The sequence below is a fragment of the Saccopteryx bilineata genome, chromosome 1 (genome assembly GCF_036850765.1).
Source record: "Saccopteryx bilineata isolate mSacBil1 chromosome 1, mSacBil1_pri_phased_curated, whole genome shotgun sequence".
Taxonomy (NCBI): Eukaryota; Metazoa; Chordata; class Mammalia; order Chiroptera; family Emballonuridae; genus Saccopteryx; species Saccopteryx bilineata.
In genome coordinates this window covers 122,311,630-122,336,676 of record NC_089490.1, presented here as the reverse complement: position 1 = coordinate 122,336,676, position 25,047 = coordinate 122,311,630, and the positions used below count along the sequence as shown (strand labels likewise).

Below are 25,047 nucleotides of genomic sequence, written 5' to 3'. Positions count from 1 at the left end.
ACTGGGTGGATCCCAGTTGGGGCACGTGCGGGAGTCTTGTCTCTGTCTCCCCTTCTCTCACTGAATAATAAAATTGAGTTAAAAATTTTTAGCTGTTCTCCAACAGAGAAGCCACAGCATTTGAGGTCTGAATGTAGCCAAGTTAAATGCCTGCTAAAACGAACAAAAACAGGTTTCCAGAGAATCATACCAAATCAAGCATCTCTACAACTTATCATATTGTCCAGGACATACATCAAAACTACCATATGTATAAAGAAACAGAAAAATACAAAGTATACTTAAAAGGAATCAACAGATGACCCAGTTGTTGAATATAGTGGACAAAGATTTTAAAGCAACTATTACAACTATGCTCAAAGATAAAAAGACTATGCTCATAATTAGAAATCTCAAAAAAAAAGGCCCTGGCCGGTTGGCTCAGCGGTAGAGCGTCGGCCTAGCGTGCGGAGGACCCGGGTTCGATTCCCGGCCAAGGCACATAGGAGAAGCGCCCATTTGCTTCTCCACCCCCCCCCCCCCCCGCCGCGCTTTCCTCTCTGTCTCTCTCTTCCCCTCCCTCCAATGGAGCAAAGATGGCCCGGGCGCTGGGCATGGCTCTGTGGCCTCTGCCTCAGGCGCTAGAGTGGCTCTGGTCGCAATATGGCGACGCCCAGGATGGGCAGAGCATCGCCCCCTGGGGGGCAGAGCACCGCCCCTGGTGGGCGTGCCGGGTGGATCCCGGTCGGGCGCATGCGGGAGTCTGTCTGACTGTCTCTCCCTGTTTCCAGCTTCAGAAAAATGAAAAAAAAAAAAAAAAAAAAAATAGAATCGCTAAAAATAGTCAAATAAAAATTCTAGGACTGAAATAGCCATAGTCAAAATGAACCAAGTCACTGTATAGGCATAAAAGCAGTTTGGAAAGAGGGAAGGGGGTGGAGGGTGTTAGAGAAATATGAAGAGAGATCTGAAGAACAAAGAAAATTGATACTGGGAAAATAATGAAAAGAACATTAGTGACCTACTGAACAGTGTCAAACAGTCTATATGTAATTAGAAACTCAGCAAATGGGTCTTGTGTATATCCTTGAAGAAATTATGGCTGCAACTTTCCCAGTTTGGTAAAAGTCATAAATATACAGAATCAAAAAGATCAAAATCAAAATCCCAGCAGGATCATAAAAACAAAGGAAATCACACATGAATACATCATAATCAAGTTGCTCAAGACCAATTTAAGAAGTGTATATTGAAAGCAGTCAGGAAAATAATAAAACACTACACAGAGAAATATTCATTTGAATAATATCAACTAATCAGAAACAATGGAGGTCAGAAGAAAGTGTACTTAGCAAATACAAATATGGGGGGGTAAAGATTTTTGTGCCCAATTGTTTTCAAATAATTCACACAAGCTAAAGAGAAAATGATAAAGCAATGGAAATAAAGTATTAACTAGGAGACAGGAAAAGGATCTAGTTAAGTGTGCTTAACTATTCTAGGTACAAAAACAGATGGATCAAAAAATATAGATGTTATGTATATTAAAAACTGTATTACATATTTAATTTCCTAATTTTGTTAACTGACAGAATTTAGTAGTAACACACCAGGGATAATGAATACACCTGGCACCGGACCATAGCTTCTAAATATTCTCCAAAAATTAATAAAAACATTATACTGAGAGAAATAAGTAAATAAGAAAAAAAATTAAGATCTGATTCCATACATATGTGGGACATAAAAATGAGACTCAGGGTCATGGACAAGAGTGCGGTGGTTGGGGGGGGGGGGCACAAAGAAAACCAGTTAGAAGGTGATGGAAGACTATATGACTTTGGGTGATGGGTATGCAACATAATCAAATGTCAAAATAACCTGGAGATGTTTTCTCTAAACCTATGTACCCTGATTGATCAGTCATCCCATTAAAATTAATAAAAAATAAATTTAAAAAAAGAAAAAAGAAAAACAGATACAAAATAGGAAAGGGAAAACTGAAGTTGAAATAAAAATTGAAGGTGTTAGAATGAACTTAATTTCTAAAGTCTGTATTTCTAAAATCTTCTATGTATTTAAGAAGTAGATGAGTGTGTTTCCTGCTTTGACAGCCTAAGGGGTCTAGGATCAGTGGCCTACTGAGAGAAATAAGCTATGTAACTGCCCTGGCTGGATAGCTCAGTTGGTTAGAGTGTCATCCCAATATGCCAAGGTTGCAGATTCGGTCCTTGGTCAGGACACATGCAATAATCCACCAATAAATGTATTTTTAAGTGGAACAACAAATAGATATTTTTCTCCCTTTCTCTCTAAAATCAATAAATAAAACATTTTTAATTTTTAGGAAGCATACATAGCTGCTAGATCTAAGTTTTAAGTACCATTCCCAGTAAAAGGAGCCAGACTCTTGGAAGAAATGGCTAATTCCAGGGCTCAGGAAGGGAAAGGTACAAAATTAAACTGCAACATCTTGTTTTACTAGAAAGTGACAAAGTGATCAAAAAATGTTAGTGCATTATCAAAATGACACAGGAATTAGATTTGATGGGGCTCCCGAAAGCCAAAATTTAGACAATTTTAACATCAATAGAAGTAAGTACAATAACATTATAATCCACTAAGAACTGTGTGTGCAAATTGCTCTCACATAATACTGAGGATGTGACAGCACTGAAAAGTTACTATTTTGCAGTCATCATAATAAACACGTACACACATTCTTGTACTCATTGCTGACATTTTTTGTTATGGAGAACTGATCTCATGATAAACACTATCTGAAGGTAGAGAACATCTTTGCATATCCATCTATTAAATTACCTGATAATTAGAAAGAACTTAATAAATGCTAGTAGAATAGATGCTCCCTGCCTATACTGTAGAGCCTAAATCATTATCTTATATACATCTGTTTCTAGCCCCAAGAACAGTGAAGACACAAAGTACAATGGTTAGAATTATGACTTTTTAAACTAGGTAAATAGCATTTGTTCATAAGTTACATCATCTTCTACAATCTTGTCTCAAATTTTCTAAAGTAAAGCTTTTTTCAAAACCTTTTAACACTGTATTATAAAACCAGAGAATTAGAAATTAAATGATCATTTAAAATACACAATTATACACTAACTTCAAAAAGTCTTTTTTCCACAAAAAGAAAACCACAAAAATTAATTGAAATGACAAGATTTATGGAGACACTGCAACTAAAACCCAACTTTATTGTTACAACCAATTTTTTTATTTACAGAATATAAATCTCTTCAAAAAGATACATTCCTTCATTTAATCAATGGTAAAAGGCCTTATTAAACAAAAATAAAGCCTAAACATCACTTATATTTAAACAGAAATACAAACAGCTTCATTAAAAGTTTATGAACATAGAACAAAAACGTTTTTACAGAAGCAGTTACATGAATGAGGCTGTTTTTAGTTTTCTTCACTGGCAACCCCATTTTATCCACAGAACAAATTTTATTTAAATTAACAGTAGTAAAAATGTAAAAATTAAAATTCAAACATGAAAATATGAAACAAAAAACAGGAAGTATCTTCATTACCAAACACATTAACAAGTTCTCAGACTCTCAGATACTTTCTGAGGCATATTAAAACACCTACATCAAAAGTTGCATTCATTTGAGAGGTATCAATACATTTTCAGTGCTGAGACTATTTGTAGCACTTACAGTTATATACAAAGCAGCATTATACTACCATGGTTCACACTGGATAAACACAAATTTAAGCCTTTTGCCAATTCCCCAATTTAACATACAACTAACACAATGACAATCATTCAATTTTTCTTCTGAAACCAAATAAGAAAATGATCGTTTAAGAACATGGAAAAATGCCATGTCTTCTTTCTTATAATAGTGTATTTTAAAATTTAAATATTTCAAATCATGGAAACTTTACTCAGCTGTACAAAGGCTCCTAAATACAGTACAGTTAGAAAGTTTCCTTTTTGAAAATTCCACCAATTTATAGTTACTTTGGTACAGGATCTTCTTCAGATTACTGGAAAATAAAAATTTTACTGTGTCAGTACCAAAATGAAAGTAGCAACACACAACTTTTTGGGCATCTTTCCAGGTCAGAAGAGCTAGTTCACACAATATCATTACATGTCAACCTAACTTTGAAAGTTCCTTTGTTAAGAGTTTTAAAATTTAAGTAATGTAACCATTTAAATCAGCCAGCTTTTTCTTACTCATCACTAACTAGTTTAACTACAGTATGTAATCTTTTCCATTTTCATAAATATCTTGTATATGTTTTGTTAAAATGATTAATGAGTATTTATACCATTAATGGATAAAATAGAAACAAAAATATGCCTACCTACATTAAGCGTATTTTACACAACAATCTTTTCTAACTGGAAAGGTTATATGATTCATAATTAACACATTTTATTTTAACCTGCTGTTTGATAATATTAGTAGCATAGTAAGTGCATAGGGAAGAATAGAAAGTAGAATTCAGGGAAAAACATACTAAAAACTTTAATTTTGGATGCCAACACAAATGGGTATTCTCTATAAGAACAACCATTATTTTTTCTATTGAAATAGTTGAAATCTTCTGTCCATTTCAAATTATGACCCAGAAATAAAATTTTTAGTAAAAAAATTATGTTCAGAAAAATCTAATTCATTATGTATATATCTTAGGAATTTCAGTTCTCAAGTATTCATGTAATGCAAACCAAAGCATTTTCTTTTATAGTAACACATTGTACAGATGGGGGAAAATTCACTTAAAATAATTGATACGCTTTTCTATCCAAAGACATCAAACCCAAAACATAACACTATAATCACACTGGTGGCATGTAAGAAGAAAATAAAGGCAGTTCAATATAACTAGTTTCTCTTTTAAAAGAAACAAAAACAGACTGTCTTATGTAACTAAGTTTCTAGTTAAAGGACATTCTAAAATCGACTGAACTAAAGAAAAATCAGAGCAAATCAATTTTGAAATAAAGGTAAAACTGCTTTATCACATACTTATAATTCCATTTTTTCACCCTGCATAAGAATTACTAACATTTGCTTTTTGTGTAAAGTAGTGCAAGTTGCTGCCAATAACAAGACTATCCTCCTAGTATAAAGCATTGCTAACTTTGTCTATCAACTGAAGTCTCTATCACTTTGGAATGCAATATAAAATACTTATTAAAGGCAATTAAAGCAGAAAAATCAAACAGTATTCTCATTTATATTACAAAGGAATTTAAAAATAGTACAGAAACCTTTGTGTATTGTCAAAAAGAAATACTCATATAATAAAGTGAAGGTTTCTAACTTGTAACAGAGTGTCTCTTTAACTCTGGAAGCTTCAGTAACAACTTTATGAAGTTAAAATAGATATTTTTAGTTCAGCAAAAATGGAAGTAGCAGTCATCAGAATACTACTTATGCCTTTTTATCTTTTACAATCCCATAGTAAACAATTTTACATTTGGAGAAGTCAACTGAGATACACTTAGGTTGAACTAAGAGCTATTTTATCACATCTCTTGTATACATGAAATTTTGATTCACACTGAGATACCAAAATTTTCCATGGGGTTTTTTTTTTGGGGGGGGGCACTTCAGTTTGCAATCATTAAATTATATTTTTAATTTGCTTTAGATTAGAATCATGACTCAAAGAATGAAGCTCTAACAGTGTATTACTAATTGACCACTTGCAGAAATCTGACCTCACAAAAAACTAATGAACTAAAGAACAAAGAAAAGTCATATTAGGCACTGAGAGTCTAAATAAATAAGTACTGACATAACAAAAACTGATAAACCTTATTTCCAGTTCCTCTTGTTATCCCACTTTGCAACCAGAACTGCTGGCTATTTCCAGTCCAGAAACAAAGAATTGGATCAGTTCCTTACATAAAAATTTCTACAAAAGGGAAGAGAATGCAAAACAATACACAATTCTCATATGCAAGATACAATTCACACTAATTTACAAATTTTTATTTACACTGTTTTATATACATTCCAGGCAGACCTAGTTGATGAGTTTTGTGCTCATATCGATCTCAAATGATCATGTGAACAGCATGATTTACTACCACGTTTCTTTGATTTCCAGAAAATGGTGGTAGCAGGGGTCAGGAGGGAGAAAAATCAAATATTACTGCTCAGGTAAGATCGTACAAGTAAGTAAGAAACAAAGAGGAAAAAATTGTGGAATTTTGCTTGTTAAAGCTTCCAGGCCACTATGGTCTATTGACTAATAATGAGTATACATGAATGCCACTTCTCTAACAACCATTTTCATATTTACAAAATGAGCTTACAAGTTGAGTTATTAGGTAAGGCATTCAAGTTCCTTAGTTGAACATAAAAAGGCAACAGACATCTCAAGAAGCCACAGGATAAATTTTAGAGGGATGTTTTTCCTTTAAAATATCTTAAATGGTCAACAAAAAACAAAGCAATTTCAAAACTCACTAATAGCCTGCGGCATGATCCCCAAAAAACCTGTATAGAAGTGGGAGCACCACATCAAAATCTAACCAAAGAATGGGAGAAATAGCTCAAATATCTGGTTAAGTTTCCAAGATCCACTGGATCCTCCTAGGCATCAAGTACGAGCCTTTATTCCACTTTACATTTACTTCTATACGAATCTTTCTGAAGCGCTTTGAACAGTGTCACAGCTAGCAGCTACAAAGCCTACTGGCAATGGCTCAGCGAGTCTCTACTCAGTCTGCAGAGTGTGGAGTAAGGGAGAAAACTGACCTGCCTCCTCCCACAGTAGACATATACTGCTGCACTTAAGAAGTCAGAAAGCAAAATAACCAAGAGTATTACATATTCTTCATTATTCTAAGAAAATATTACAACCACAGATAAAAATTCCACCAAAAACAATTTTTCAAGTACACTCTAACATTATATAAAAAGATATTGTCTAATTGGTTTCATTCATTTAGTCCACTAGGTAAAATTCTATTGATTCTACAATAATGTAGTTTTATAAAAACAGAAGTGAACATTTTTAATATTGGGGAGGTAGAAAACAAATCTTGGTCTAACACTGTTAGAGATACAGATTTTAAGATTCTACTTATGTAACTAGAATTTACCATTTAAAATGGCCTTTAAGTGTTTCTACTTCATTACCATTGAACATCTTGAGATAATCCAAGTATTTTAAAGCACTTATCTGAGAATATAAGTCATTTGAAATAATACATCAGACTCCCCAGAAGATTTCTCAGAGGATCAATTTATAGTTGCATATTCTGAATATGCAGACCATTAAGCCAACTTTATACATGGGCACTTATGTGACCAAAGTGAAAAGCTTGTCACACTAATTTCCTAAGTAAAGACAACCAGAACTACTCAACTCCACATAGCAGTCTTCAAAATTGGAAGCTTACTTATCCCAAAGATCTAACTTCCTTCCATGTAATAATTATCATCCTCTCATTCCCAAATAAAATATATACAAACAAAACCAGAGAAATCAAAACTAACAGAATCCTTCCTACCAGGAGTATTTCTGCTTAATTCACATTTTGTTATATCAGATTGTAAGTGTACAAGATCAATGCCTTAAATGTTCCTTATCTCTTTAATCATTTCAATTTATTTCTCTGAACCTACATATATCAAGCAATCCTTGCTATCATTCTAAAAACATAGAGCCAAACTAAAACATGAAACCAAAATGTAAGATATGAATCAACATGTGTACAAAAGATTTAATCTAAATGACATTTTCTTGTTCCCAAGTATAATATACACTCTACCTTTATTTCCAAAATTACCAATTGTTCTGCTAGCTACTACTCAACAAATACATAGAACATCTCAATAAGTAAAACAAAACTTTTGGATAGAAGCAATTTGACACACTAAAATCTTAAAAACAATCTAGTAACTTAAAATGACCACATTTAGTATATGAGAACATTATTGAAGATTTTTAGTAACATAAAATTGTATCTATTCCAGGATTATACAGTAAATATTAATATTTATACTACCAGACTATGTAAGGAGAGAATTTAACAGACTATGCAGGGAGAAAATTTAATTCTAAGGGTTATTCCTCAAAAAGAAAGTTTTCAATATTCAATTCAAAGAGATGTACCACTATCACACACAGATGGTGAATGCATTTCACCCTCCAAAACAGTATTTTTCAGTGAACATCCTAATATCTGTATCAGTGTCTGGCATTTCAAAGGTAAATAAGCCATTTTACTTACAGTACATCAAGATTTTTTTTAAAAGTTAAAATGAACATATGGAACATTTAACTAAAATTAATCTTATTGAAGTAAAAAAAAATTCCTCTGAAACATTTTCATTGCTTACACTTAACAGATGAGAAGTCACAGAATCATGTTACATTTAAAATAAATAATTCACATATAACGATTAAATTATGAAAAAGATTAAACTGACATCTTTATACTTTTTTGCAGATTTAACAAATTTCTATTCTACTGCATACTGACAGCAGTAGGTCTATTTTTTTACATCATTCCATCTATTTAAAATACAGATCGGTTGACAGAGGCATAATTTGTAAAGCAAAATAACCAAATTAAATAATAGAGTTTTAACAAATAATTGGCTTTTCAGAATTTCTTAAGTTTCACAATCATTGTTCAGCTATTTGAAAATAATTATATTTTTACTCAGGTATTTTTAATGCAGTAACTTCAGGCTTCATTTTAAAGTACTGGTTAAAACGAACAACTGCATACCTAGTAAGAAAAAAGAATGACAGAATTAGTTAAAGCTGAAAATGTAATCTCCCTTTACTTCTACTCACCATTCCAAACTAATTATTTTAAGTTTTAAAATTTTTCAAGGAACATATTTTTAGTTTATTGCACCACCTACTGGACACTAATACTAAGCGCATTTAACAGGTTACACCCGATTTCCTCAGACCAATTATTAAATGTATGTAAACTTTATAACATTTGCTTGGAAATAATAACTACAATATCCCTAATGAATTCTAAATATTAATTCAAAAGTAGAGACAAATATAAAGCATGCAGTAAAAGTAACTTACCCAAGAAAATCAAACTCAATAGTGGAATATTTAGCTTGAATCAAAGCCCACAATCCCCAAAAGAAATGAGAGGCCTAAAATGAAAGGCAGAAAAATCAAGAATTATGATAATGCATTTATTTATAAAACGAACATCACTGTTAATTTCTTCCTTTTTTATCAGTTGCACAAAAAATACTATCTTGACACTTTTTTATATATATCTAAAGCAAAGTAATATTTAAGTATACAGTTATCTAGGTGTATATAAATCACTTTTGTCTACACCAAAAGAGGGTTTAGTAAACTACTGTCATTAAAAAACCAGAACTAGATTTTTGTAACCTGCTTTTACAGGCAGAGTTCAGCATCAGCACTGATAGATGTTGGCTAAGTGGTTTATTTTTTCCCCCCCAAGTTTCTCTTTGGGCCAAGTGTTTTTAATGGTATTAATGGCTAACAGGCTCTCCTAAATACACGATTACAGGACTTGATTACTTGACATAAAAAATATAAAAATGAGGCCCTGGCCGGTTGGCTCAGCGGTGGAGCGTCGGCCTGGCGTGCGGGGGACCCCGGGTTCGATTCCTGGCCAGGGCATAAAGGAGAAGCGCCCATTTGCTTCTCCACCCCCACCCCCCTCCTTCCTCTCTGTCTCTCTCTTCCCCTCCCGCAGCCAAGGCTCCATTGGAGCAAAGATGGCCTGGGCGCTGAGGATGGCTCCTTGGCCTCTGCCCCAGGCGCTAGAGTGGCTCTGGTCGCGGCAGAGCGACCCCCCGGACGGGCAGAGCATCCCCCCTGGTGAGCAGAGCGTGGCCCCTGGTGGGCATGCCGGGTGGATCCCGGTTGGGCGCATGCGGGAGTCTGTCTGTCTCTCCCCGTTTCCAGCTTCGGAAAAATACAAAAAAAATAAAAAATAAAAAAATAAAAATAAAAATGAATAATCCAAATCTCCAAATAAAACAAAAAAATTATATATATATACAGTTTGTCCGTAAAGCCATGGTGCACTTTTGACCGGTCACAGGAAAGCAACAAAAGACGATAGAAATGTGAAATCTGCACCGAATAAAAAGAAAACTCTCCCAGTTTCATACCTATTCAGTGCAGTTCGATGTGGGCTCACGCACAAATTTTTTAGGGCTCGTTAGGTAACTATCCTGTATAGCCTCTACAGACTTGTCACTGACAGATGGCCTATCAGAACAGGGTTTCTCCACCAAACTGCTGGTTTCCTTCAACTGCTTATCCCACCGAGTAATGTTATTCCTATGTGGTGGCGCTTCGTTATAAACGCGCCGATATTCAGGTTGCACTTTGGTCACGGATTTGAATTTAGGGAGCCACAGAACACACTGAACTTTCCTCTGTACCATCCACATCTCGACTGGCATGGCCGTGGACTGCTCCTCTGTATACATGCTGTTATGTCATCATCTGCACATGCGCACATGCTGCCACATCATCCTACAGAAACTGGGAGGGTTTTCCTTTAATTTGGTACAGATTTCACATTTCTATAGTCTTTTGTTGCTTTCCTGTGACCGGCCAAAAGTGCATCATGACTTTACGGACACACTGTACATATATCATATATATATATACACAAATGGACACACACACACACACACACACACACAGATATCACTGATGTGAAGAATGTTCTATGGGTGAGAAACATCTAAAAACAATTTTTTGACCCCAAAATTCTGCATAACCAACCACAACATAAAGTAACACAACTTTACATCAGAGAAAAATGGGTTTTAGGACTTAACGGAGACAACAAATGACTGTGTAAATAGGAGCTATAAAGTAATTGTGTGTGTGTGTGTGTGTGTGTGTGCTCTACGATCATTTTCAGTTAAATATGATAATTATTTTAATATCCTGATAACGCTAGTAAGACTTACTTAAGAAATACTCTAACTAGAAATATAAAAAAGATCTCTATTTTAAACATATGTTGCCAGACCAGGTGGTGGCATGGAGCATCAGCCTGGGATGCCAAGGATCCAGGTTCAAAGCCCTTAGGTCACTGACTTGGTGCAGACTCATCTGGCTTGAGCACAGGCTCACCAGCTTGAGTGTGGGGTCACAGACATGACCCCATGGTCGCTGGCTTTAAAAGGGAATTCACTAGCTTGGCTGTAGCCCCCTGGTCAAGGCATATATGAGAAAGCAATTAGTGAACAACTAAGGTGCCACAAGGAAGAATTGATGCTTCTCATATCTCTCCCTTTCTGTCTGTCCATCTCTCTCTCTCTCTCTAAGAAAAGAAAAAAAAATTTAAGTATGTTGCTAAAAATTATTTGCCCATATACATATGAAACTCTCAATCTGTTTCACTAGTCTGTGTGTCTGTTTTTCTGTCAATACCATGCTGTTGTGATTATTATTGCTTTGTAATATACATTGAAGACAGGAAGTGTGATACATCCAACTTCATTCATTTTTCTCAGGACTGCTTTAGCTATTCAGGGTCTTTTGTGGTTCTAAACTGATCTATGACTTTTTATTCTATTTCTTTAAAAAATGTTTTGGGATTTTGATGGAGAGTGTATTAAATCTGTTTTGCTTTGGGTAATATGATGAACATTTTAACTATGTTGAATCTTCCAATCCATGAACACAGAATATCTTTTCATTTCATCATACCTTTTCAATCTTTTTTAATAACGCTTTGTCATTTTAAGGAGCCAAAAACATAAAACAGAGAAAATATCTCTTTGATAAATGGTGCTGGGAAAACTGAAAAGTCACATACAAAACAACAAAACTAGACTACAGTTTCTAAGATCTGAAACAATAAAGTACATAGAAGAAAACATAGGTATTAAATTTATGAATCTTAAGTCTTAGAGAAGAGTTTATGAATTTGACCCCAAAAACAAAGGTAGTAAAGGCAAAAATAAATAAGACTATATTGAACTAAAAAATCCGCATAGCAAAAGAAATAGCCAACAAAACAAAAAGGCAATTAACCAAATGGGAGAAGATATTTGCAAACAATAGTTCTCACAAGGGGTTAATATACAAACTATATTAAATACTCATAAATAAAACTCAACACCAAACAAACAATCCAATTAAAAAATGGTCAGAGGATCTAGACACTTCTTCCAAGAAGACATACAAATGGCCAAAAGATAAATGAAAAAATGCTCAACTTAACTGTTAGGGAAATGCAGATCAAAAGTACAATGAGATACCACCTTGTACATCTTAGAATAGCTATTATTAACAAAACAATAACAAGAGTTGGAGAGGTTGTGGAGAAAAAGAAATCCTAATTCACTGCTAGTAGGAACGTAAATGGTACAGCCACCATGAACAAACAGTATGGCGGTTCAGAATATAGAGTTACCATATGACCCATCAAAGCCTCTTCTGAGTTATACCTGAAAAATTTGAAAACATTTATTCGCAAAGATAAATGCACTCCTGTGTTCATTCCAGTATTATTTAGTGGCTAAGACATAGAAACAAGCAAAGTGTCCTTTGACAGATGAATGGGTAAAGAATATGTGGTAAATGTATACAATGGAATATTACCTGAGCCATAAGAAAAAATAAAATACTGCCATTTGTGACAACATGGATGAACCTTGAGAATATCATGCTAAATGAAATGTCAGAGAAAAAGTTAAGAACTGTATGATTTCACAAATAGATGGAATATAAAACCAAAAGCAACAGATAAATAAAAAATCAAACAAAAGCTCACAGACAATTGGTGATTAACAGAGGGGGTGAGGGGGCAGGGGTAAAATACATGGTGATGGAAGATGGTTTGACTCTGGGTGGCTGGCACCCAGTGCACCATCCAGATCAGGTATCATAGAAGTGTACACTTGAAACATATAAATTAACCAATCATTCCAATGAATTTAATTTTTAAAAATTATGTTGCTAATAAAATACTATTTAAAATATATTATTGCACTTTGTTATACTGTGTTGCTAACAGGATATAGAACTTCCAATCAAATACAGGTATAAAAAATGAATACATGATGTAGTAAAGTATAAAAAGCTGGTCACACACACAGGAAACAATGGTTTAAAAGAAATGGGCTGGGTTCTGAAGTCAAACTGCAAAAAGTACTAGCTGTGTGGCTTTGAGCAATTTAATTAACTCCTTTCTAACTATCTCCTCACATGTAAAATGCAAGTGTGATATTATATTTTATAATAAGAATTATATTCAATCTTTATCCAATCCTTGGAACTTCCTAAGCATAAGCCAAATGGGAGCATCTTTTGTGATATTTGGTCTTTTGTCAGTTTCTTGAGTATATCTGAAACCACAGAAGTGGAAGGAGTATCCTGTAATTCATAAAAAGCCCATTTCAAGCATACCTGACTTTATGTTAATGAGGTGATTTCTAGAAAACCCCTATTGATGAGGACTGGTTGCCAAGGGAACCTACAAAGTGAAGAGAGGATTGAAACTTTCAGTCCCACCACCTCCTAACCATCGGGGAAGGGAAATGGGCTAGAGATTGAATCAAACATTAGTGGCAATGACTTAATCAATGTTGCCTATGTGTAATGGAGCCTCGTAGAAATCCCAAAAAAAGAAGTTTGGAAAGCCTCCATGTTGGTAAACACAGACATGCTGGGGAATTGGTGTACCTTAAACTCCAGCAAAAAGAAGTTCAGCATTCAGGACCTTTCTGGACTCTGCCCCGTGTACCTCTTAATCTAGCCATTCTTTTGTATATTTTATATTATCCTTCATAATAAACTGGTAAGCATTTGCAAATGTTTGAGTTCTGTTAGCCACTTTAACAAATTAATCAAAACCAAGGAGTTGTGTAATTTAGATAGTAGGTAAGAAGCACAGGTAACAACTCAGACCTGCATGCAACTGGCATCTAAGGGGGAAGAGGTGAAGTGAGAGAAAGACAAACACACAGTCTTTTGGGACTAAATCTCTTCTTAACCTGTGGGATCTGACACTATCTCCAGGTAGATATGGTCAACACTGAGCTAAATTTGTAGGAACCAGCCCTGGCCAGTTGGCTCAGTAGTAGAGCATAGGCCTGGTATGTGGCTGTCCCAAGTTCGATTCCTGGTCAGAACATACAGGAGTAACAAACATCTGCTTCTTCACACCTCCCTCTCCTTCCCTGCCTCTCTTTCTCTTTCGCTCTCTTTCTCTCTCTCTCTCTCTCTTCCCCTCCTGCAGCCATGGCTCGACTGGTTTGAGTGCACTGGCCCCTGGCACTGACAATGGCTCCCTGGAGCATCTGCCTCAGGTGCTAAATTAGCTTGGTTGTGAGCACACCCCCAGACGGGCAGGGCACTGGCCTCAGAGGAGGGCTGCCAGGTGGATCGTGGTCGGAGCACATGTAGAAGTCTATCTCCCTTCCTCCTACTTGGAAAAGAAAAAAAAGATTTGTTGGAACCCAGCCAGTAACTGTCTGCTGGGAATTGGAAAATGGCTTGATGATGTGGAAAAACACACATCAGAAAAAGGAATAATAGCATCTATCTACACCCAGTATATAACAAAGACTCAATAAAATGTTAATTATTATTATTACAGAAAATGAGAATAAAAGAATATGCCTAAAAACTCCTCAAAACGTAAAAATCCCATATGTATATTCTAGCTTATTTGGCTTAATAATGCAAATACTATTTGTTTGCCATTACTTACAACTTATTATAGCAAACAATAAAAAGTGAAGTCTCTTAATTTTTTAAGTCTGATCTCTGAGCAATAACATTTACCAAGCATATATTTATATATATCTGTACCAGGCCTTATTCAAACCTCTTTTTCCCCCTGATCAAAACAGCTTTTAGAATGTATGAGAAGCTGTCTTCTTTGAGACAAGTGATCAAGAAAGGAGGAGTCCCAGAGGAGAAAATATTATTTACGACAAATCTATAAAAAAAAGAAAGATCCAGGTAAAAGGCATAACAGGTAGGAAGGAATAGCCTATACAAAAACATTCAGGCTTGAAATATCATGAAGCGCACAGAAAAGATAACTCTGTAGAGCAGAAGTGGAATGTGGGAAATGGGTAAAATGACAAATTTGTAGATGTTATCTGGATTTCATTCTGGAAGTCACAGGAGTCATAAAGTAGGAAAGTGACACATCAGATTCATTAGCTACATTCTAGTTATTACAAAGATCACTATTTTAAATATACAGGATGAATTACAGACAGAAAAAAAACCCTGCACACCATGAGATCAGCACAAGCTAATATATATGAAACATTAAGGCCTTAATCAAAGGCTTCATAAAACTCAGAGAAACCAAGAATAACAGAATTTGGAAACAAAAAATGTGGGAATGAAGAAGAGTACATGAAAAAAAATTTCTTTCTTTCCTGGTTTCAGGCAGCAACTAAATGGATGGTATTTTAATTAAATCAAGATAATAGAAAAAAAAATAATGAGATAGAGGACAGAAGGCATGAAATTAAATTCAAGTTTAGACATACTGTGGTCAAATACTGATGTGGCCGAGGATAGAGATATCTGGTACTGATCTGAACAGAGAGAAAAACTCAACTTGGAATCATTAACAAAAAGAACAACAATCACCCATTGGACTAATTACCCAATGATAATATAGTAAAGTAAAAGAAGGGGAAAGCCCATAATCAGAATACCAGGGAACATCAACATGTAAGATGGTTGGGAGAAGAGAGGAAAAAAGAACCAGGAAAGAAAATAACAGGAAACAACAATAAACGAAAACCCAAAAAGAATGACACCAAAAAAATTAATCAAAAACAATTTCTTTTTAAGTGAGAGGGGAGATAGTGAGACAGACTACCACCCCAACTGGGATCCACTCTGCAACCCAAGCCTGGGGCCGATGCTCAAATCAACTGAGCTATTTTTCTTCTTCTTTTCAAAGGACAACAGAGAGACAGAGACTGACTCCTGTATGTACCCCAACCAGGATCCAATGGGCAATCCGTCTGGGGCCAATGCTCTGCACATCTGGGGCTTGCAAGGAGCTATTTTTAGGGCCTGTGGCAGAGACAAAGCCATCCTCACCGGAGCCATCCTCACCGTCCAGACCAATGCGCTCAAACCAATAGAGCCATGGCTGCAGGGGGTGGGGGTGGGGGGGAGGGAGAGAGAGAGAGAGGAAGAGAGAGAGAGAGAGAGAGAGAAAGAGGATGGGTAAAGGGGAGGAGTGGAGAAGCAGATGGTAGCTTCTCCTGTGCGCTTTGATGGGGAATTGAACCCGGGACATCCACAATCTGGCCGATGTTCTACCACTGAGCCAACATCCAGGGCTCCAGCTATTTTTAGCACTTGAGGTGGACCTGCTGAGACCAACCAAGCTATCCTCAGCTCCCCAGGTGACACTTGAAGCAATCAAGCCACTGGCTGTGGTAGGGGAAGAGGAAAAGAAAGGGACGTAGTGGTGGTGGGGGGGGGGGCAGAGAAGCAGATGGTCACACTTCTCCTGTGTGCCCTGACTAAAATCGAACTCAGAATATCTATACGCCAGGCCAACGTCAAAATTCTAAAAATCAATGGTAAATATTGTCAAATACTATGAACAGATCAAGTAAGATAGAGACTAAAATGTTTAGCCCAGACTTAACAATTATGCATTATTGGTAACCCTACACCAAATTTTCTTATATACAATAGTAAGAAATGGACATTATAGTAGGCTGAGGAGCACATGAAAGATGGTAAAGGAGAAAGGTTAGGGTTTGCTTTTATTACGCCTTGCCTTTCCAATTAATTATCCATTCAAACACTTGAGATTGTGACAGTTATTTACTTAATGACTGATGGGATAAAATTAAGAGTTGGTAACAGAGGGAAGGAGGGAGGGCAGGAAGGAGGGAGGGAAAGAGGGAAGGAACTTAAACCTACCTCAGAAGAAAAACATCAAAAAGAGAAAGGGCAAGAAAAGCACATTACAGAGGATCAGTAGAATTTAGATAAGAGGAATTCAAACCCAAACTAGCTTAATAAATGGTAAAGTATTGAAGCTTTGTCTCTTTGTCAACTGTTCTTTAGTCTTTTCCTATATGGCCTTCCATTGAACATTTGACATTTCATGAATATGTTTGCTATGCATTTCATAAATATATTCCTTTTTTAAAGGATTAGGTTAAGTTTCCTTTCAATTTGAATTTGCTAAGAATTTTAAATAGAATGTGTATTAAATTTCATCCAAAAAGAGACATTTTATACATTTTTATCTGCCCTTCTACATGATAAGCACTCTGAAGAATTGCACTTTTACTCCTTTTTTAAGCCTCCATATATAAAACTTACAGTAACAATAAATATTGGATAGCTGATTAATGAAAATTTACAAATAACTTGGTACTCAAACCAGAAGTAACTTTTTTTAATAAGTGTGTGTGTGTGTGTGTGTGTGTGTGTGTGTGTGTATGCATAAAACCACAGTACCCAAAGAAAGATGTTAAATATCAAAAGTTTACAAAGGGAGTCTGACTGGTGGTGTTGCAGTGGATAGCGCATCAACCTGGGACACTGATGTCCCAAGTTTGAAGCCCCAAGGTCACCAACTTGAGTGCAGTATCATCAACATGAACCCAAGGTCACTGACTTGAAGCCCCACGTGCCACACACCGTATCTGGCTGGAGCAAGGGATCACTGGCTCAGCTGGAGCCCATTAGTCAATGCACATCAGAGGAGCAATCAATGAACAACTAAAATGACACAACTATGAATTAATGCTTCTTCCGCCGTTCCTGTCTCTGTCTGTCCCTCTCTCTCTTTCTGTCTCTCTTTCTAAAAATCAAAATAAATAAATTTAAAAAGTTTGCAACGGGCTCTGGCCACAACTGGCTAATGGTTCAGTTGGTTAGAGCAGTGTCCCGAAGTGCAGAGGTTGCCGGTTCAATTCCCAGTCAGGGCACACACAGGAACAGATAAATGTTCCTGTCCTCTCTCTCCCTCTCACCTTTCCTCTCTCTCTAAAATCAGTAAAATAAACATTTAAAAAAATTTACAAAGGAACACAGGTTAGCACGCTAGTACTAAACAATGAGATTGTTGACTAAGAATTTATAAGCTATGTGAACTTTCTGTGGCAATGAATAAACTCAATGCTTTAGAAATAATTTTTTTAAATAGGTACATAGAACAAATACAGACTATAACAATACTACTACTACTCAAGTTAATATAGAAGTTGGCTACATAAAAGTACTAGACTGATTCTGAAGTTCACTAAAGGATTTCATGAGAAAGAAACTCTATGTTCTCTACTTTAAAATCATGCCTAAAAAAAATAAGAAGAAACAGTAGGCATCCTAGGGCCAGCTAGAGAGCATACCATTAATTTAACAAATAGTTCTACTGAAACTAGATCTTATCAAAGTAGCATGTGAAGTTCCATTTCAGAACATCCTCTTACTTGAAATGTATTTTGAATTGTTCTGGGGAAATGCTGCTCTTAAGACTATGGAAACAATACATGTGTGAATCACCGAGAGTATCTATTTGTAGAGAATACATAGCAAAAATTCCCCTTGTCAACTGTACAGAATTATATTAAAACCAAAAAGAAGTAGCCAAAATAACTCTGACTTAGTTCAATGTAATTGTATTAACATCCTAGCTGAAAGCTAATTTTTAAGTATTATGCTGTTCTTAAAAGGTAATTTAAACAAACTAGTTTAAATGGGTCTTTAAAATAAAAAAGCATTAACATATCTAAGAAACAAAAATAACTACTTTTCAAAACAAGGTCAAGAAGAGAAAATACTGGGTAAGTTTTTCTTTTCCTTTTTAGCAAAAGAGACAGGGACAGAGAAAGAGATAGTGAGTGGAACAGACAGGGACAGACAGGCAGAAAGGGAGAGATGAGAAGCACCAATTCTTCCTTATGGCGCCTTAGTTGTTCAATGATTGCTTTCTCATATGTGCTATGACCAGGGGGCTACAGCAGAAAGAGTGACCCCTGGCTCAAGCCAGTGACCTTGGGCTCAAGCCAGACAAGCCAGAGCTCACACCGACGACGTAGGGGATTCGAACCTGGGTCATCTGTATCCAGTCCAATGCTCTATCCACTTTGTCACCACCTGGTCAGGCAATACTGGGTAAGTTTTAAAAATATCATTCTACTGATTCTTCCAATATATTTCTATCACGTTACTATTAAGATGTAATGATTAATGTATTGTGGAAAACCTCATTTCCCCCAAATCTGTCCTTAATTCTGTTTTCAATAATGCAAAGAAAGAGAATACATATTAATATAAAAAAAATGCTTCACAATCATTCTTAACTCTAACTGGAATCTATTTACTGAATATTTATCATGTGACCAGGCAGTTCCTAGGGGTTGGAAATGCAGTTGTGGGAATGGCACAAAATCTTTGTCCTCAAAAGTATTATAATAGAAGAAATATAAACATCATATTTTGTCAATTTGAACAAAATTTAAAATGGGAAATTGTTTCATAAAATAAAAATCTGAAATATTTTTAAATCATATGAAGAATCATGTTAACATTTAAACTTACCAATGCAAACTGATTGACTTGGATGAAGAGTATTTCTACCTCCTTTTCAGTAACTTCAGTGCCAAAGCCCTTATATTCTTTGTAGGCTTCAAGGTAAGAACGCAGCCACTGGCCCTGTAGTTCTCTACCTGGATAGAGACTATAGTCTACATCACTCACACCTAAAATGAAAAAGAAAAGTACAATGACGATTTTTAAAATACATCCTTTTATCTATACTTTAAGAATTCTTACCATATACATAATTTTCAAGAAAAAAAATTATACATTTGGTTGAAATAAGATTTAATTAGCATTTATTAAAATAATACACCAATCATAATGTATTATGATTTAAGTTCAAATGCACAATATAGTTGCCTACCATAATCAATTCTCGTTGCTTCAATAGTTCATAGTGTGAAGCTTAAACTACCTGCTTCAGAAGCACCAAATCTTCATTTTAGTAAGCATCCCAAAAGGTTGTGCACACTAATACTTAAAGCATTTCCTAGAACTATGCTATGTCTCTAAAACTTTCTTGACCATTACTCACAGGGTAAGAAATACATTTTACAATGAAACATTATCACACACCTGATATTAAAAATATGGTGAAGGAAAAAATAAGGTGAGATGAGACTTATAAAGCATTTTGCACTATGTCAGGTCTTAATAGAAACCGCAATAATTATTTTTATTTTCCTTAAGAAGTTAAAGACTAAGTCTTCTCTGTCTTTCAGTAAAAAACAAAGAACAAAGGTCAGGAAGAAGTTAAAAAATGTTGCTCCTGTTCCCAGTATATCTATTTTAAAGAAAAAAAATTCTGAAAGTATCATTTTAAAGTTATATATGCTACTCCATTAGTTAAGCCCTGAATTTTACCTGCAAATTCATTGAAATGATTTCCAATATCATATGCCAGGTAGTTGTATCCGGAATATTCATAATCAATGAACTGCACATCACCTATGTGAGACACAAATACAAAGACATAAGAAATCATATATAAGATCAAAAAATCCCTAAGCTATTTGTAATTAAATAGCTTCCAACATTTTGTCTCACTGTACGTGCTTGGTTACATGCACTTCCGAGACAATACAGAGAAAGGCTGTGAATTTTATGGCAATGAGCTTTACAAAATTCAAATTAGGTATCTTGGTCAACAGCTTCTTTATGAACATTAATGAGCAAAGTCAAAATACTGTATAGTCATTCTCTAGGTTCAAAAAAAAATCAAAATGTCTTTCACCACATGGGGGCATCAGTTACTTTAAAATACAAGTTTAATTAGAAATGAACACTATCTTTGGAAAGTGTTAATTATCTAGGTAATTTTAATCTGTGATACTCTAACATGAACTGGCAAGCTAATCTACATATAGAAATCAAATACAAACTTTGAAAGACCTGAATTTTGTGAATCCTGCAGTTATGCTATTAACACTTGCTGATCAACTTAACTATATCCCTAATTAAAAAATTTGGTTACACTCCAACTCTTACAATCTCTTGGCATGCCATATAACTAAGGTTTCCAATAGCATACCTAAGCAGAATTAAAGTGGTGTTTATCTTTTTTTTAAAAAGCAAAGGTACACAGAGTACTATAGAAATTTCTGGCTCAATAAAGATATATGTTTTGTTTTTTTAAGAGACAAGAAAAAGTTGAGAAACAGAAGGGGGGGATCAAAATGGGTCACTGTCTATACCAGGGATCACAAACTCAAAGGCTTACAAGGGTCAACAGTTAAAATGAATACATAAATAGAGATGACTTATGAATAGTGTCTAAGCTGCAATTATGAAAACGAATAGCATCTGTCTAGTTATACTGTCTTAAAGATAGATCGTACTAACAGTGGTAGTCAACATGGTCCCTACCGCCCACTAGTGGGCATTCCAGCTTTCATGGTGGGCGGTAGCGGAGCAACCAACGCATAAATAAAAAGATAGATTTAACTATAGTAAGTTGTTTTATAAAGATTTATTCTGCCAAACTTAGCGAAAATCCAACATAAAGTACTTGGTAAGTAATTATTACTATATGCTTTAACTTGCTGTAACTCTGCTTTATAAGTTTTATAAAGTAAAGTTACTTTACTACTTTATAAATCACCATTACTGTGGAATCAGTGGGCGGTTAGAAACTACTTTGCTATTAACAGAGATACAAAAGTGAGCGGTAGGTATAAAAAGGTTGACTACCCCTGATACTTAAGGTAACAAAACAAATTCCTGGTCTTAATACATACTGGTTTTTCCCAGAAAAAGCTCTTTATAACTATAATGTCTTAATATAGATATATGTTTAATTTGGGAATGTATTATATTATATTGATCATATTCAAACTCAGAAAAATAAAATTGATGACAAAAAATGTCAGAAAATGAAGTATATTACATAAAAGCAAATTTTAATGTAAATGCATGTAATACATAATTCTAAACTTTTATAGTCAAGTCTAGAATAAAATAAGTGAGAATCAAAGTATCAAAACCAGTTATCAAAATCTATATGAATATTGACAAAATTAACAGATTTTAAAATGCTGGTAACTATAATAAATCACTGTAATTCAACCATCACAAATATTATATTCCTGAATTCACAAAAAAACATTCCATGGAATGTCTTCAAGTTAACCAAATCACTTTAACTAAAGTGTAAAATGGGAAGACAGAATGTGTTTCAACAAATCATTTTACGAAATTGTAGAAAGGGAAGTTAGAACATATTTTTAAATTTTTTCTAGGTACCATTGGGAATGAGAGGGTGAAGACCACTATCATAATAAAACACTTTGCAACCATTAAAAAAAATTTCATTTTTAAAAATGATTTAATGAACAGGAGAATTACAAATATTATATGAAAAAGAGATGCAAAATAGTAAACTTAATCCAAATTATTAAAATACTTTGCCTAAAGAGAGAGAAAAAAACAAATGATACATAGCAGGAAAAAGATGAATAGAAATATACCAAAATAAATTATTTCAACTGGTTTCATTACCAGTGATAGACAAGTGACCCTTTCTTCCTTTTATTTTAAATTCTTTACAATAAACATTACTTTTAAAAGGAAAAAAAGTGATAGTTTAAAAAGATTAAGATGAATTCTCTAAATGAAACTATAAATAGGTAAGAGACTAACACAATGATACGGGAGCTACCTATCCACTCGGTCTTTAAGAAATCAGAATTCAAGGTTTACCAAGTTGTACAATTGAACTAACCAACAGTTTTAATATAAAAATGTTTCAATTACAGCTGTTGACTGTTTTAGCTCTTTAAACACAAATTCTTGTAGAGCTCATAACTGTTACATGCCAATAAAAATACACAGCCCAGTCCTGAAGTTTACTTTTGCCACATAAACAAAAGTTTAGATTACAATTTTCAAGATTATATTTAGAATTTGGCAAATACAGTTAAAATGGCAGGTAAAACAAGCCTGCTAGTAAATATAATTTAAATAAAGCATACATAATTTATTTTAACAAAAGTTAAAATCCATTTCAGTATGAATATTTTAGCAATGACTTTTTTGCAGAAACATAATTCATTAAAACTAGCCTTTATTTTTATATGCTATGTTGAGTTTATAAATAATGAATTTTAAAAAATAAGAAAATGAAGCTAACAAGATACAGATGAGGCTGTTACCAGGCTCCGTGCATGTGAACAAGTGATGCGATAAACCTCCAGTCAGTGCGTTTAAGAAGCACGGGTGCGCCGCCACATGGCAGCAACAATGGCATACCTAATCTGTAGCAGATGAAGAAAATTTGGCAAACTCACATTTTACAACACACAAAGCTTAAAAGGAAAAAATTTTTTTAAATCCGCATTAACTTTTCTTTTTCAAACTATTGCAAACAAAGTGGACTCAACCTTAAATTTAATCTTCAGCAACAAAATATAATTAAAGACACCTACTTTCCTTATTTTGGGTACCAGAAAAATCAAATTACTACAAAATGCTTTCTACTAACAGGAAGTATACTAAACTTATTTTCTTATACAAATTTAACTTCTGACTTGTAAAATTTCCAATTATTTAAAGGAATGCCCACATCACTATTAGCAATCAAGTTTATATGGATAATTATCTTGCTAATTTTTTTAAGACACAAATTTTTAATTAGGATTTCAACAGAGGAAAAAAATGAGAATACTCCTTAAAATTTCATATAATATTTTATATGTATGTCTATTTCTGAGGGGTTCTCAAGTGATCCTTACCCTCTAAAAGAAGTAGTGCTTTAAAGGCTAAGACTACATATTATTTATCTTTATATATTAGCACACTGACTAGCATATAATAGGTAAAGCATGATTACTGAATAAAATATACTGTGAATTTCAAAAGCTACATTTTTCTTTTTATTACTGTATTTCTTGCATATCTTCACAGTAATAAAATCTACACACCACTAAGTTAAATAAATTGTTCAAATCTCAATTTAGCAAAAACTGTCAATTTATAAAGTAGTTTAAAACAAAAAAATCATATTAAATAAGAGTATAATTCACATGACATTCTTTTGGATTCCTTTTTGTTGCTGTTAAGGAAAAAGGAATAAAGAGACAAAGTAAAACAGTCAATATAAAAACCTGAAAAATCTTTCCAACTTACTATACAGTTTCTCTTTAATTTTAGGTAAGACAGAAAGAGAACGTAAAGAGTAACAATAATTACAATAATGTTAGCAAAATGCTTTCTCTTACACAAAAAAAGGAAATATTCTGCTCTGGGAAACTATCCTTTCATCCCCCACTCTGGTGTCCAGTAGTAACCCTCACCATAGTACTCATCAGTCTGAATGTAAATATCTGTTTCATAATCTGAATCCACTACATGGCACATGGCTTCTTGGAAGGGCAGCAGGTCCCTTTCATCTTTCATCATGCAATCCACAGAGCAATATCTAGCACACAGGAAGTATTAAATTTCTAGTGAAACAAACAAAGGTTTTTCAGAAAATGCTGATACACAATGATAACACATTTCAATGGGGGGGGGATAGCATGAAATAACAAAGGATGGCATTTTTGACATTTGTATTCAAGTATGTTCATATTCAAGGACTAAATGTATATACAGAGAAAATAGTAAACTCATAACTATTCTAAGTAGTGTTTACAGTCCATTTAAGTTTTTTATTACCTGATTTATGGATATTTTATTTTATACCAACTATGATCTGAAATACAAGTTAAAACAAAGTTTAACTATATCCTTCATATAAATTCCACCCTGGAAAATATAGGTTACCAAATACAAAAATAAATCTGTTTATTTAAATTTTAAAATAAAACCAACCAAAAAAAAGTCTCCTAAGATATTAAATGTCAATAAAACAATCATAACCACAACAATGCCTTTTCATGAATAATAACAGAGTAGAGAGGACAAGATTTAAAGCCAACCAAGTGATGAAGAATGGTGACTCACTCATTTTCTATTTATATTGTGTAAAACTCTAAAGATAAACCTAGTTTACACTATAATTCCCACAAAACTTTTTCTTCC

The 25,047-nt window shown here is 34.3% G+C and overlaps 1 protein-coding gene across 1 annotated transcript in view; it reads right to left on the bottom strand.

The window, feature by feature from the left end:
- Window positions 1-3,170: 3,170 nt before the first annotated feature.
- Window positions 3,171-25,047, bottom strand: part of ETNK1 (ethanolamine kinase 1) — a 60,772-nt gene continuing 38,895 nt past the window's right edge. The window contains exons 5-8 of the mRNA XM_066264748.1: window positions 20,392-20,475; window positions 19,528-19,688; window positions 9,046-9,119; window positions 3,171-8,728 (exon numbers count right to left, since the gene is read on the bottom strand). Coding sequence (XP_066120845.1) covers window positions 8,656-8,728; window positions 9,046-9,119; window positions 19,528-19,688; window positions 20,392-20,475 — 392 coding nt within the window. The 3' untranslated portion in view covers window positions 3,171-8,655. The remainder of the gene's footprint in view (window positions 8,729-9,045; window positions 9,120-19,527; window positions 19,689-20,391; window positions 20,476-25,047) is intronic.